Source organism: Myxine glutinosa, chromosome 2, assembly GCF_964187855.1.
Source record: "Myxine glutinosa chromosome 2, kmMyxGlut1.1, whole genome shotgun sequence".
NCBI lineage: Eukaryota > Metazoa > Chordata > Myxini > Myxiniformes > Myxinidae > Myxine > Myxine glutinosa.
Window position 1 is genome coordinate 230,804,823 of NC_136262.1, and position 16,682 is coordinate 230,821,504.

Here is a 16,682-nt window from a genome sequence, read left to right on the forward strand (position 1 = left end):
CATTGTAACCATTTTGGTAACAGGATCCCAATGTTCGTTTTCCCCTTCCCCCGCCCCCCACCTGCCCCCCATGAATGTGTGATGGGCGCCCATGTCGTGTTTATTTGTTGTGATCATCATAAGGCGTAGGTTAAGCTACGTTTCTGCTTCTCGTCCCTTTTTCTTTCCGATCGATAAGTTCCACTGTACATATTTGTAAATGAATTAAACTGTTAAACATTTCTTTTCCAACTGTCCGTGAATGTCCTTTCTTTCATTGGCCATTGCTCGCACCTAGCGAATGGGAGGTTACCAGTCCCTGGTTAATCGGCTCATTAGCATAAGCCCGGCGGGTACCAAACTGTTGCTCGGCCATCCAAATTTCCATCCGGGAACAAGAGTGGTACACCGCCAGAGGGTACGTTCCCCGATTGGAACCGTCACGTGGTACAGGTAAACGGTGTCAGACGGTAAGGACCCTGCTATCGCGTGATGGACCAATTGGTGTTCGTAGATGCTGGTTCGCAACCTGCCAAAGTACTAAGTTATTCGTACGCGGCAGCCTCAGATCTGGTAAGTTCGAGAGGCAACGGAGGATAACCCCCTCATAGTCGACCTGACCCCGGGCCGTAACAATATATATACATGCATAAACACACAGATTTAACCCCTGAACGTGACGAGGCAGCACGGCACAGATCGAGTCCCATGACAGCACTTGCTGCACGACGTGTCAGTAACAGGTGTTGTCTGCCGCACAAACACATTGTCTCTGCCCTGCTGATCACTAGCCAGGAGGTTTGCAATCAGGAATAATAAATTTAACGAAGGGAGCACACTGACCCCATGACATAACGATGATGCCATTTGCATAAATACAGTATTTAAGTAGAAAGACATTAATAATCAATTTTTAAAAGGAATAAATAGCAGGCTTCCAGACAAATGTGTCTTCAGTGATGAGGAATTTGCTGTGCTGCATGTGGATTTACAAGAAAAACACAATGTCCTTGTACAATGTAAAAAATACAAAAGCATCACAGTGCAAAATGTATACAATTCAAATCATATGGGGTTTAATTATGAATGATGATTGTTTTACATCTACTGCTTCACCCTAGGAATGTGTCAACGACGTATTCGCTTTTTATGTCTAAAATCTGTTCCAAATACAGAAAGTACTTCTTGCAAAATGTAACCGCTTTTTGAAATTGCTGCATTATACAATCTTAAATACGATTTTTTGCTGATAAATTTAAAATAAGCTTTATTCGTTTCAGAGTAACATTTATCAGCATTGTCTCTCTAAATGGAATGGACATGTTTCACCCAATCCATTAAGATGTTAAAGCATATGTTGTACACACGTTATTTTAATGTTTCCATGTATAAGTCCCAAGTGCATAAAACTGGGTCCCTGTTGTGGAATAACATGATCAGTGAATACATGGTGTTTAGAATTTAATGATTCTGTTTCAGCAAAAACAAATTACTGTAATAAGTGATATCCACCAGTAATTTCAAACCTTGCTCTCGGCTCCTTCACTTGGACACTATGTCAGCTTTTCAAACTGACGCTTCACTTTTGATGAATTCCTTCGACACAGCTCATCTCACAGCTCCGGCAAGAAAAACGCTTTGAAGGTGAATAAATATTATTTCAGGAAATATACCACCCTCACTTGTTCTTTCTCTATTTCTGCCAGGCTGTCTATGTCTGTGTAATAAATGTTGCACAAAAGCCCATTATGTACTAATGTTATTATGGTTCATACCAAGCTCGTAAAGCCATGCATTTGACTCTTTCCTTGAAATTATGTTTATTGGTCTATCTGCAAGCCATGGACAGCATCAGTGTACACGTCAAAAGTCTGGGTTTCTCACGTATCTTCAAGATCATAATAATTTAACTCAACCACCACTAACCTTCAACCCAATTAAGGTTGTGTGAGAAGATTGTTGTGCAGCTTACTTTGTTTGGCTGGCTACGGCTTTATTAACCACTATCATTGAACCTGCCGTTTCGATGACGGTAGGTGTTACGGCCTGAAGCCCACCAAGCCAAGCCTTGAATCACACTGTCTTTATTTATGGATTATCACACGAAAAAGCTCTTCCTACACATAAAACAAAGAAGGGAGAAGAGAGGTAAAAACCAGAGTAGGCGAGTCCAAGAGTAGGCAGGTCCAAGAGTGGGCCACAAAAGCAGGCCCAGAAGTAGGCCCCAGTGCAGGCCCAGCACGAGAGGGTAGGCATAGGCAGGTCCACGAGTAGGCCCCAAGGCAGGCCCAGCAGTAGGCCCCAGGGCAGGCCCAATGGTAGGCCCTGCATGAGAGGGTAGGAGTAGGCAAGTCCATGAGTAGGCCCCAAGGCAGGCCCAGCAGTAGGCCCCAAGGCAGGCCCAGTGGTCGGCTCCAGTGCAGGCCCAGCACGAGAGGGTATGAGTAGGCAAGTCCACGAGTAGGCCCCAAGGCAGTCGAGGTACAGCAGCAACAGTTCGATCAAAGTCACGCTTCAGGTGGAGAGGCGGCTGCAGGGGTTTGATCCGGCATACCCTTGAGGTGGAGAGATTGCAGCTGGAAACTCTACAACACCTGAAAAGGCACTCCGCCATGAGCCCTTCTCCCAAAATGGCCACTCTCTCTCTCTCTCTCTCTCTCTCTCTCTCTCTCTCTTGCCCCCTGCTGGCCGTTCGTGTGTTGGGCGTGGCAAGATGGCGGTTGTGCAGTTCGGTGAGGTGTGAGTTGCTCTGGCTGTCGAGTGTTCCGGCTGTTTTCTCTCACATTGTTTCAACCTTTCCCTCTCCCCCACGACCCCCCTGTTGTTCTCATATCATTACTCCATTAGTATTCGTGTTTCCTCCCCTGTGCTCGAACCTTTCCCCTGTATTATCTTTCCCTCCCTTCCTTTGTTCGAAATGAGAGAGAGACTGGCTGTCGAGTGTTCCGGCTGTTTTCTCTCACATTGTTTCAACCTTTCCCTCTCCCCCACGACCCCCCTGTTGTTCTCATATCATTACTCCATTAGTATTCGTGTTTCCTCCCCTGTGCTCGAACCTTTCCCCTGTATTATCTTTCCCTCCCTTCCTTTGTTCGAAATGAGAGAGAGACAGAGCGCATGCGGTGGGTGATGGTAAGTGAGTTCGTTGCTTTCCATTGCATCCGCATGTTCTTATCGCTTCATGTAAAGTGACAAGAACTGTTCTTTTGAATTAATTACTTTCTCCCTTTGCCGTCGCCATACTTATCACGGCCCAGGCCGGCATGACGAGCATCCGTTCTCGCAGTACCGCGTTCGGATCGTTAAGCAGGAAGCATGGCCTCACATGTGTCCCTCCAGCTCATGTGGCAGTCGAAGCGATTATTATCGCCGTCGGGGAAATTATCGGAGCTGAAAATGTCCTCGCAGCTTCGAGGATGAACAAGAAAGTTGTTGTTTTCATGTTACAACAAGCAATGGTTTTGAGTGTTGTGGAATCGGGTTTATCCGTCGAGCCCGATATTTTCATCCCAGTTTCACCGTTTGATTCGCCATCAGTAAAAGTTCTGGTTTCCAACATTCCACCAATTTTGGAGGACGAAAACGTCGAGCTTGCTCTTCGTAATTTTGGCACAGTCGTGTCCCGCATTTCAATGGTTCCCTTCGGGTGCCGTGACGATCGTTATAAACACGTTTATTCCTTTGACGTCAATTATTCATGATTTTGAACGAGAACCATCGTGATCTTGATGTTAAATTCACGATAAAACATGATAACTACAATTATCAAATGTATGCAACAACAGAGGTGTTAACGTGTTATGCCTGTAATCAGCATGGACACCTGCGAAGGGATTGTCCGAATAATCTACCTGAGGCTAATTCAGCATCCAATCAGAACACCACACCACCTGAAGGACAGGAATTTCTTCCTTCGCCTGAAAGACAGGATTCTTCTTCTTCACCTGAGGGACAGGAATCACTTCCTTCACAAAATGCTCCCCCAGGACAGACGAATGATGCAAGTGATGGCTTCACGGTTGTAACCCGGAATAAAGCACAGAAGCGGGCAATTGATACCAAATTAGACAATCAAGTGACACCCAAGAGGTCTCCTTCCTATGCGCAAGTGGTAAAAACACCTGCCAAACAATCACCTGAACCCATTCCCATGGACTCACCTCCTGAGCAGCCCTGTACTCTTGTTGTGAGTACACATGAAACTGTTACTCCCACTGTGCTTGATGAACCGGAGATCCCTCGTGGAGTTGATGAGACCCTCTCCCAACCACCACCATGCACAGATGCCACAGTTAAAATCGATGCACCGGATGTACAAATTGATTGTGATCTGGAGGTGGCTGTACCTGCAGCATCTGAACAAATTGCTACTGAAGAACCGCGGGAACTGGTGGTTGACAGCATGGGTTATGAGTCTGATGGAACATCTTCTGTTGCTTCGACCTTAAGTGACACAGGCAGCGATGTTCCTCCTCACAACCTTGAGGTTGATTCCTCAGTGTCTCCCGATGCCGTTAACGCCTTCTTACACAAAAGTTTTCACAAAAAGCGGGTCAAAATTAAAGATCATTTTCCAGTCCTAGAAGATTTCATTCAAGTGGCTCGACTAATGATTTCTAGACTGGATCGGTACAACGTTGCAGACCCTCAACGTCACCGGTTAAGGAAATTTCGAAGCCGTGCTCGGAGCGAACTCAAAGACCATAGCTGATGTCCTGCCGATGTCTCATCACAAATGAAACTACGCATTGCCAGCCTAAATATCAATGGTGGTCGCACGTCTCTTCGTAAAGTGCAAGTTAAACAACTAATTGAGTGTAACAAGGTTGACATCTTGTTGTTGCAGGAAACTCATTTTACTGAAGGTTCTTCAGCTGAGTGGGAGGTGTTTCTTAAAGGGCATTGGTTCTTTAGCAATCTATCAAGCCCAATTGCTGGGATAGCCATCTTCTTTCGGCAAACTCTTCCCTTGACTTCGGTATCCTTTAAAGAAATTGTGAAGGGATATTTAGCTTCGCTGACTTTCTCTGTTGGTCAGCAGCTTTTCACAATAAACAATGTGTATGCACCAAGTACAAATGCTGAAAGATCTTCCTTTTTTGATTGTCTCGACTCGTATCTTGCTGGTTTTCCCCCTGATCACTTTCTATGTCTTGGAGGAGATTTCAATTGCACACTTAACCCCTCCCTTGATAGAAATGGGGCTGAGCCACATGCAGCCAGTACAAGACCTCTCGTTCGCTCAATCTCAAGATTCAAGGTGACAGACATTTGGAGATTGCAACATCCGATGCAGCAACAATTTACTTGGTGTCGCTGCTCTAACAATTTAGTGTCGCTAGCTCGACTTGATAAATTGTACGTTTCTGATCATTTCCTCAACCTAGTCTTAAACACCTCCATTCTCCCATCTGGGTTTTCCGATCACCACATCATTACTATGCATTTTCAGTTGCCACTCATTAAGGTGGTGAGTCCTTATTGGAAGTTCAACACAACACTTCTTCAAAATGAATTATTTGTTGCATCCTTTAGGACCTTTTGGGCACATTACATTACGATGGATAAAGAGTTCTCGTGTTTCCGTCAGTGGTGGGACAACGCTAAAGCTCAAATTAGAGTTTTTTGTCAAAAAAATTCACGACACAGTACTCGGGATCATGATGTAAACACAGATCTGGTGAAGACACAAATTCTTCACTTGCAAAACAGAGTGTCCTCCTCTAGTAATAATGGGCATCAGCAGACGTTGTATGAAAAGAAAGCCCTGTTAAATGAATTACTGGCCGAACGCACAAAAGGTGCACTCCTTCAGATGAGAATGACACATTTGCAACAACTAAATAACCCGAGCAGACTTTTCTTCAAGCTGGAAACTGCCTCAAAAAAACAGAAACAAATATTGTCCTTGCATTCTGCTGACGGAAGGATTTTGACTGATCCAAGTGACATTAAACTTACTATTAAGACTTTCTTTTCTCACCTCTACTCCTCCAAGCACACTTTCCCAAACCATATATATTCATTTACCACATCCTTGCCTACACTTACTGAGGCCCAGAATTTGACTGCTGAAGGCGAAATAACATTGGACGAACTCGCTAGTGTTTTAAAGACCTTGCCCACCAGCAGGGCACCTGGCTTAGACGGGTTGCCAGTGGAATTCTACAGCACCTTTTGGGATTTGCTGGGACTATCTATATATATAAAACATAGTTTGTGTGTGTGTGTGTGTGTGTGTGTGTGTGTGTGTGTGTGTGTGTGTGTGTGTGTAATGTTACCGATAGACTCCTAAACAGAGAGGCTCACGTACTTGATATTTGGCACAGACATGGCCATTGAGCCTGGTAAGAACATGGCCGACCTAAAAATTGATTTCATAATATTTTTTAACCATATTTTTACCTCGGCGCATTTCAGCGAGGAATATTATGCACGGAATCTGACCGGTCGCAGAGCAGCGCGCTGATTCGCTCAGAGCGATCATGTGATGTTCCTTGCCGCCATTAACTCAGTTACACGTTCGCACGTATTTCAGAGCGAAAAGCAATTGCCTTTTTTCACATTTCAGCAAGGAACATTGCCATTCACACCACATAGGTTTTTTTCCCTTTCATCTTTAGATCCATATGTTTTGCCATAACATAGCGCATTGTGGCTCTCTCGAGCTCGAGTTAGCCAATCACCTGGGAGCATGAGGCCACGTTGGCCACGCCCACGACAGGACGCAGAGTTGCAATCCATCGCTCAGAGCGATCACGTGATGTTCCTTGCCGCGCGATTGCGTTTTTTCACATTTGAGCGAGGAACATTGCCATTCACACCACATAGGTTTTTTTTTCTTTCATCTTCAGATCCATATTTTTTGCCATAACGTAGCGCATTATGGCTCTCTCGAGCTCGAGTTAGCCAATCACCTGGGAGCATGAGGCCACGTTGGCCACGCCCACGACATGACGCAGAGTTGCAATGGTGCGTTTGCGTCGTTTCTTACCACGTGTAAACGTGGTATTTTGTCTTCGAGTATTTTGAATTTGGTATTTTGAATTTGTCTATGAGTGAGTGACTGGAAGACTGACTGTGATAAAGGCAATGGCACCGAAGAAAATAAATTTGTCACGTTCAACCTCCCGAGCAAGGAAAATCGCTGATCGGAGACTCCATGAAGCCGATGAAGGTACTTTTCACCATCGACAAGCCAATCAAGAACGTGTCTCTAGATTCAGACAGCGAGAGACAGAAGATGAGACAGAGGCACGTCTAAACGCCAATCAACAATGTCTGGCGAGGGCCAGACAGCGAGAGACAGAAGATGAGACAGAGGCACGTCTAAACGCCAATCAACAATGTCTAGCGAGGGCCAGACAGCGAGAGACAGAAGATGAGACAGAGGCACGGCTGAACGCTAATCAACAACATGTGGCGAGGGCCAGACAGCGAGAGACAGAAGATGAGACAGAGGCACGTCTAAACGCCAATCAACAATGTCTGGCGAGGGCCAAACAGCGAGAGACAGAAGATGAGACAGAGGCACATCTGAACGCTAATCAACAACGTGTGGCGAGGGCCAGACAGCGAAAGACAGAAGATGAGACAGAGGCACGTCTGAATGCCAATCAACAAAGTGTAGCGAGGGCCAGACAGCGAGAGACAGAAGATGAGACAGGGGCACGTCTAAACACCAATCAACAAAGTGTAGCGAGGGCCAGACAGCAGGAGACAGAAGAACAGCGCCAAAAACGACTCAACAACTGGCAACCATCAGGCAGACGGCAGCTGGCCATTGCATGGGAGAAGGCTGCATTCAGTTACAATCCGAACACTGACTACTCCTCAAACGTTGATATTGGCTCCATGTCGTTCACCTGTCAGTTTTGCCATGCCTTGAAATGGAAGGGAGAAACACCAGGAATGTGTTGCAGGGGAGGCAATGTCCTTTTGCCTTCTCTCCAATCTCCACCGGAACCTTTGAAAGAACTACTTCAATCAACTATGACTCAATCCAGACACTTCCTGAAGGAAATCCGTAATTACAACTCTTCATACCAAATGACTTCGTTTGGAGCAGATCGCGTCGTCACTGAGCAAGGATTCATGCCTACATTCAAGGTGCAAGGCCAGGTATACCACCTCATTGGCTCTATCCACCCTCAACCAGGTGAGCAACCGAAATTTTTACAAATCTATTTTATGGGTGACCACCGAGAAGAAGCTGCCCGACGAGGACAGAACTTCCCCAACCTACGCTCTGAACTAATCCTCGCCTTACAAGATATGCTCCACTCAAATAATGCACTGGTCAACAGCTTCAAGTCGACATTGGAGAGAATGCCTTCACCTGATTACAAGGTCGTAATTCGAGCTGACAAACGTCCTCACGGAGAGCACAAACGTCGGTTTAACGAGCTAGTCAACAATGACGTTGCAGTTCTCATGGTAGGAGAGCAGTACAACAATCGCGACATCGTCCTGCATCTTCGCGACAACAGCACGAAGCGGATTTCGGAGACTCACCCATTCTATGACGCCCTCCAGTACCCTCTGATTTTCTGGAAAGGACAAGATGGCTATCATTTTGAAGTTGAACAAGCTGGCGGCCGGGGAAAGAAAGTATCTGCGAATGACTTCTATGCCTTCCACATCATGGTCAGAAAGAATTCCACGAATCATATCCTGCAGTGCCGTGATCTGTACCACCAGTTCATCGTCGACATGTATGCCAAAATCGAAAGTGAGAGACTCCTCTTTATCCAGCTCCACCAACGTCAACTGAGGGCAGAATCGTATGCACACCTCAGGGATGCTGTCAACAATGACGGAGATGTTCAGAACATGGGACAACTGGTCATCTTGCCATCCACGTTCACCGGAGGTCCCCGATACATGCACGAGCGGACCCAGGATGCGATGGCATACGTACGCAATTATGGTCGCCCCGACCTTTTCCTTACCTTCACCTGTAATCCGAAGTGGGAAGAAATTAAGCGAGAGTTGATGATCAACCAGCAGCCAACACATCGCCATGACATTGTCGCAAGGGTATTCCACCAGAAACAGAAGGAACTCATGCAGACGATTAAGAAGGGCAAAGTTTTCGGGACTGTCCGATGCTTCATGTACACCATTGAATGGCAGAAACGAGGCCTGCCCCATGCCCACATTCTGGTGTGGCTAGAAGAAAAGATCCACGCTTCCAATGTAGACTCTTTTATCAGTGCTGAACTTCCAAACCCTGATGAGGATCCAGAGCTGTTCAACATCGTCAAAACGCAGATGGTGCATGGCCCTTGCGGCCGGCTGAATCCATCGTCTCTGTGTATGAAGGATGGTAAATGCACCAAGCGATATCCTAGGGCATTTCTCAAGGAAACGCAGACTGGTCTGGATGGATACCCACTTTACCAGAGGAGAAAGCCTGAAAGCGGTGGATCTGAAACATCTATTTCAATTTCCGAGACCAGAAGCATAGACGTTGACAACTGATGGATTGTACCATACTGTCCACTTCTCTCGAAAATGTTCAAGGCTCATCTCAATGTTGAGTTCTGCAACTCAGTGAAATCAATCAAATACGTGTGCAAATACGTCAACAAAGGTTCGGACATGGCGATGTTCGGCCTTCAGAGGAACAAAAACGACGAGATCGAGTCATATCAGCTGGGGCGTTACGTCAGTAGTAACGAAGCTATCTGGAGAGTTCTCAATTTCCCCATCCACGAACGCTACCCAACCGTTGTACACCTTTCCGTACATCTTGAGAATGGCCAGAGAGTGTATTTCACAGAAGGCAACGCAAGGCAAAAAGCAGCAGAACCACCAAGTTCAACTACACTTACCGCATTCTTCCAATTGTGTCAACAAGACGAATTCGCCAAAACACTCATCTACAATGAAGTCCCACAGTACTACACCTGGGTGGTTGGCAGTAAGACATGGAAAAGACGTACACAAGGAGCACGAGTTGTGGGACATCCCGACATTCGCCGTTCAGATGCAATTGGACGAGTCTACACTGTACATCCAAACAATTTCGAATGCTTCTTCCTGCGCCTTCTACTCCATCATGTCAAAGGACCCATCTCTTTCCAAGAACTGAGAACGTTCAACGGCCAGGTTTGCGACACCTTCCGTCAAGCCTGCCACCTGCATGGCCTTCTGGAGGATGACAGCCACTGGGATGCCACTCTAGAAGAAGCAGCAGTCTCACGCTCTCCAGCCCTGTTGAGAAATCTCTTTGCCATCATGCTACAAACTTGCGGTCTCTCCAATCCGGTACAACTGTGGAATAACCATCGTGACGATCTCAGCGAGGACATTCTCCACAGGGCAAGACAGGTTCATGCTGAAGCAGACTACTCCGATGCGATCTACAATGAAGCCTTAGTACTCATAGAAGACAAACTCCTTTCTCTTGGAGGACATTCGCTGGAGGTCATTGGCCTTCCTGTAACACAGCGACAACAACGGAATCACCTGGCTCGGGAAGTACTCCGAGAGACTTCATACAACACACAAGAGTTGGAAAACTACATCAATGAAAACGAGCCAAGACTGACAGTGGAGCAAGAACAGATCTACATGCAAGTGCTGGCGAGCATACACTCTTCTGAAGGTAGATTGTTCTTTCTGGATGCACCTGGAGGCACTGGAAAAACGTTCCTTATGAACCTCCTCCTGTCAAAAATCAGGCAGAAAAAGATGATTGCTCTGGCTGTTGCCTCTTCCGGAATTGCTGCCACTCTTCTCCCCGGGGGCCGGACCGCCCACTCAACCTTCAAGCTCCCCCTCAACCTCACTAACACGGAGCAGCCAATGTGCAACATCTCCAAGTCATCGGCTGTCGCAGAGGTATTTCGGCAATGCCAACTCATTGCACAATGTCTCACCGAGTTGCACTGGAGGCAGTTGACCGCACACTGCAAGATATTCGAAACGATCAGACTGTCATGGGAGGCATTACTCTTCTGATGGCAGGGGATTTCCGACAGACCCTGCCTGTCATACCACGCGGGACCAAGGCAGATGAACTTCGTTCCTGTATAAAGGCATCTCCTCTATGGTCAAAAGTGACGAAGTTGAAACTCAGCACAAACATGCGTGTCACCCTTCATGGAGATGTAGCCGCAGGCGCCTTTTCAGCGAAGCTGTTACAGATCGGAAACGGAGATTTGGAGACGTGCCCTGAAGATGGACTGGACATCGTACCATGCGGCAACAATGTCACCACGGCTGACGAACTCAAGGCGAACGTCTTCCCCAACATCCCCGCCAACTACCGAAATCACTCCTGGCTCTGTGAAAGGGCAATTCTAGCCCCAAAGAACGATGCAGTGGACAAAATCAATTTGGATCTTCTGCAGACTATTCCTGGGGATCTAAGAACTTACCGATCTGCCGACTCAATCCAAAACGACCACGAGACTGTCCATTACCCGGTAGAGTTCCTCAATTCGCTACAGCCTCCGGGTGTGCCTCCCCACATGCTCCATCTAAAGGAAGGTGCTCCAATCATGCTCCTGAGAAATATCGATCCTCCAAAACTGTGCAACGGCACACGACTGGCTATCAAAAAGTTGATGCCTCATGTAATTGAGGCTAACATACTTACGGGAAACTATAGCGGGGTACAGGTCTTCATTCCGAGGATACCAATCATACCATCTGATCTGCCATTCGAGTTCAAAAGGCTCCAATTCCCCGTACGGCTCAGCTTTGCCATGACCATCAACAAGGCGCAAGGACAATCTCTCAAGGTAGTCGGACTGAACCTTGATTCCCCGTGCTTCTCCCATGGCCAACTATACGTAGGATGTAGTCGGGTAGGACAAGAGAACAATCTATACATCCTATCCGAACAAGGAAAGACAAAGAACATTCTTTACAAGGAAGCACTGCGTAATTAACTACGTGTCTGGTGTGTTGTGATGATTGTGAGAATATCGATTCTGATTCTGATTCTGATCTGATTACCTTCGCAAAAGCGGAAGGTTATGTTTTGATCGCTGTGTATTTATTTGTATGTCTGTGTGTGTGTATGTTAATCGCATAACTCAAAAAGTATTCAACCGAATTGCATGAAATTTGGTGGGATGATTGGTTATTATACGGGACACATTTGATTAGATTTTGGGAAACAGATTTGCTCAAATTCTGACTATTTTTAACTCGATCGTATTTCACTCAAAGTTATGAGCGACTGAAGAAGAAGATGTCCATCCAGGACGTCATCACTATAACGCGATCTCCCGCGATCATTTCAACCTCAAAAAAAATTATAATTGCAGATTTGTCAAGAGATGAGGCATATTAACAAACGAATGAAACAGATTTGCTCAAATTCTGACTATTTTTAACTCGATCGTATTTCACTCAAAGTTATGAGCGACTGAAGAAGAGGATGTCCATCCAAGACGTCATCACTATAACGCGATCTCCCGCAATCATTTCAACCTCAAATGAAATTCAAATTGCAGATTTGTCAATCGGGGAGGCATATTAACAGACGAATGAAACAGATTTGCTCAAATTCTGATTTTTAAAAATCGATCGCATTTCACATAAAGTTTCACATCGCATACACTCCCATGCCAAGTACAGAACAGTAGCTGCGGCGAAGGTATGCGCTCTACCGAGTGCCCGGATTCTAGTTTTTATGTGTATTTATGTGTATTTTATGTGATTTTATGTATTTATGTGTATTAAAAAAAAAACACAAAAAGGCACGAAGGAAAATAGTTAATTACTCTGACACATTTAGCTGCGGTGATTGAAAAATCACCGGACAATTGTTGCTGTTTTGATGCTTTTTCACTGCTGTTTTGATGCTTTTTACCTTCGCAAAAGCGGAAGGTTATGTTTTGATCGCTGTGTATTTATTTGTATGTCTGTGTGTGTGTGTGTATGTTATTCGCATAACTCAAAAAGTATTCAACCGAATTGCATGAAATTTGGTGGGATGATTGGTTATTATACGGGACACATTTGATTAGATTTTGGGAGCAATCGGGTCAAAGGTCAAGGTCAAGGTCACGAAAAGGTCAAAATCGTATTTTTGTTGTTCTGTTCCCTACACTCCCATGCCAAGTACAGAACAGTAGCTGCGGCGAAGGTATGCGCTCTACCGAGTGCCCGTTCTAGTTCACAGCTGTTCTGATGCTTTTTTGCCGTTTTTTTTAAATATAAAAATCTCATTTCAAAAAAAAAAATACAAAAAAATCTCACAATGATGACATATAATTCACAGAAACCGCTGAAGCAACCGCGTAATGTTGCGGTGCTGTTTAACTCTGAGTGAGAATAGTTCTAAATTTTAAAAACTTTCATCTGATATTTGTGATTTATTTCAAACAAACTGTATTTCCCATCTACACGGCCATGTATTCCTATTAACGTTATGTAAAGTACATAAATTGTGTGGATTACGTCATTTGTGGATGTGATGAATTGCCAGTAACCATCTATATCCCTCCCCTCACCTTCCCTCCTCCCCCTCCCTCTCCCCCTCCCCCTCCCCCCCTTCCCCCCCTCCCCCCTCCGCCTCCCCTCCCCTCTCCTGCCCACCCCCCTCCCATCCTCCCCCTCCCCCCTCCCACCCTTCTCCCCTCCCCCCCTCTTCTCCCCTCCCCCCCTCTTCTCCCCTCCCCCCCTCTCCTCCCCTCCCCCCCGTTCCCCTCCCCTCCCCTTCCCCCTCCCCCGCCCGGAAATGCCGGGTACTTCTGCTAGTGTCTATTAATTGTCTTCATAGAAAGCATACAAACTGGTGAACTTCCCTTGAGCTGCAGACATGCCATCATTTCATTAATCCCTAAAAAGGGAGATCTTCAACTTGTTGAGAACTGGCGCCCGATCTCTCTACTTTGTACCAATTACAAAATCCTGTCTAAGCTACTCGCTAATCGCATAAAGACCTTAATTGGACACATTGTATCCCCCGACCAGTCTTATTGTATTCCCGGCAGATCGATATTTGACAATATTTTTTCTGTTCGTGATTTGATTTCGATTTGTCATTGTCAGAATGTTAACACTGGGCAGATCTTTCTAGATCAGGAAAAGGCCTTTGATAGTGTTGACCATTCGTATTTACTTGAAGTTTTGAAGGGGTTTGGGTTTGGTTCTTTCTTTATTTCTTGTATCAAGCTGCTGTATCACAACAACTTTATTTTGGTGAACATCAACAACAGTTTATGTTCACCTTTTCCTATTCAGCGAGGTATTAGACAAGGTTGCCCTCTCTCCGGGTACCTGTATTCACTTTCCATTGAACCCTTGCTGATTCACTTATACCACAAACTTTCTGGGTTCTCGGTGACACCTCTTGCTAATCCTGTTACGGTGCTTGCGTATGCTGACGATCTGTGTGTGATTGTTAACACTCAGTCTGACATTGTTGCCCTCACAAGTGTTCTATGTGAATTCAATTTGGCATCTTCTGCTAATGTCAATTGGAGTAAGAGTAAAGCCTTGTGTCTTGGTCCTTCTGGGTTATTTATCCCACCTTTCCTGTCTAATGCTTTGCAGTGGAGGTATGATGGTGTTAAACATCTCGGGTTGTTTCTTGGGAATGAGACCTTTTCCTTAAAGAACTGGGATCAGATGGTTGATCAAATTTCCCATATCCTTAATTGTTGGAAAAGATTGTCCAGCCTACTGTCTTATAGAGGTCGTGTGCTGATAATTATTAATAACTTGGCTGCTTCCAAACTCTGGCATCGGATGGCTGTCTTACAACCGCCCAAATCGCTAGTCATTAACTTGCAGCGTATCCTTGTTAATTTTTTCTGGAATGGTTGCACTGGCTTCGAGCTAATCTTCTAAGTGTCCCTCTGGATAAAGGGGGTCAAGGACTTGTGGACATTACCAGTAAAATACTGGCTTTTCGGCTGACCACCTTGCGCCAACTTCTGTACAAGGAAGTCCTTCCTGTCTTTGCGGCCCCTGGCTTCTTGCTTGTTGCAGCAAGCGGGTAAGCTCAGGTGTGGCCCCGAGCTCTTTCTACTCGATCTGCAGCGAATAGACATCTCCTTGCTGCCCTCCTTTTATCGAAGTCTCGTGAATGCCGGTCAGTGCCTCCTTCCAGTACGAAACAAGGATACATATAAATGTTGTAACCTAATGTGTGAACCCGTTTTCTACAACAGCCTATTTTGCCATGACTGCCAAAGTAGGTCCCTAATTCAATCCTTTATTGAATCTGGTTTTTTCCTTGTCAAGGACTTTGTTAACCATACTTATTCTGGATGGCAGACCCCTAACCAGATTTTGGAAGTTTGCAATGTTACCTCAGCTCGACTAATTGGACAACTTCTTCGTTCAATTGTTAAAGTGTTTAACTCTTTTAATTTATCGTGGCCTCTACTGCATGATGTTCAGAACACAAAAACGATGCACCCTGACTTCCCTGAGTTTTGTTTTTCTGGTGCTCCTTCCACAAAGCACCTGTGCTAAGGCTACTCTGTACGTGCAATGTCTTAATGTTGTTATTTCTGCCAACCCCAATAGCCCATTGACCACCCACTGGAAAGAGCTTCTGCCAGCAGGGGCTCCATCTTCTCCTACCTGGTCCTCGATGTACACGTCACCTGTGTCTAAACGTGCCGGAGACATACAGTGGAGGCTTGCAAACTATTCCTTGCCTTCCAACGTGTTTCTCAAAAGACTGAACCTCGTGATATCTGATGAATGCCCTTTTTGCCATCACTCCGAGGACACTTTCCATGCATATGTCGGATGCCAAAGGCTGGCTCCACATTTTTAACTCCGGAAATATACTTTCCGGAATTTCGGTTTTTGTTTTTCCTTCTATCATTTTGTGTACTGCATGCCTGTATCTAATGAGAATGTCGGATCTCAAATTGTTAATTTTTTTACTTGTTGAGGCGAAACTCGCGATATATATTACACGGAAGAGTAGGGTTTCTGGGATAAGTTCACCGGAATGCAGTATTTTGTTAGCCTTTAAAGGCCTTGTGTTTGCCCGTCTTAAAACTGAATTTCACTTTTACCGAGAGACTTCTCGGGTTAATCACTTTGTTCAGAAATGGTGCAAAGCTGAAGTCCTGTGTAAGGTGGAGGGAGATGAACTTTTTTTGGTGCTCTAATTAATATCTCATGTTTTTCTGTTCCTTGATTTAATTGTTTTTGTTGACTGCGATTGTATTACTTGTTGTGCTTTTATACTTTTGTAATAAAAGACGCTAAAAGTCAAGTCAGTCTCTCTCTCTCTCTCTCTCTCTCTCTCTCTCTCTCTCTCTCTCTCTCTCTCTCTCTCTCTCTCTCTCTCTCTCGCGCCCCCTGCTGGTCGTTTGCATGCTGGTTGTACTGTCATGGCGTCTGCTTGTGGAGGCCTGTGAGTGCTCTGTGTTGTTGCTCCATTCCCCCCCCCCCCCCCGTTTTCCCCCCTCTGTGTCCTTGTACCTATTCGTGGAGTCTTCCTGGTGATTCCCATATACGTTGAGACGGGAGAGAGAGCCGGAGAGCACAGGGTGATCGCTGGTAAGGGTTCGCCGTTTTTGGGCGTCGCCCGACCGGTGTTTGCTCCTTCATCTTAAACCTCTATTTCCTTTTTTTCCTTTCGTTTATCTTTCCTTCAGTTTGTTTTGTTGCCTCCCTTTTCCGAAGTTAGGGAAATCGGAGAGGTCTGATTGCTTCCCATTCCCGGAGTTCGGGTAGGGAAGATTGTATTATATATTCACCCTCCCCGA

At 45.6% G+C, this 16,682-nt stretch overlaps 1 protein-coding gene across 1 annotated transcript; it reads left to right on the top strand.

Annotated features, from left to right (window-relative positions):
* The first annotated feature begins 471 nt into the window (after nt 1–471).
* LOC144890847 (uncharacterized) lies at nt 472–15,570 on the top strand. The gene is given in 6 exon segments (XM_078772706.1): nt 472–552; nt 3,794–4,608; nt 8,631–10,827; nt 10,920–11,798; nt 14,938–15,057; nt 15,481–15,570. Coding segments are annotated over 6 exon segments (4,182 nt in total).
* Nucleotides 15,571–16,682: the final 1,112 nt, after the last annotated feature.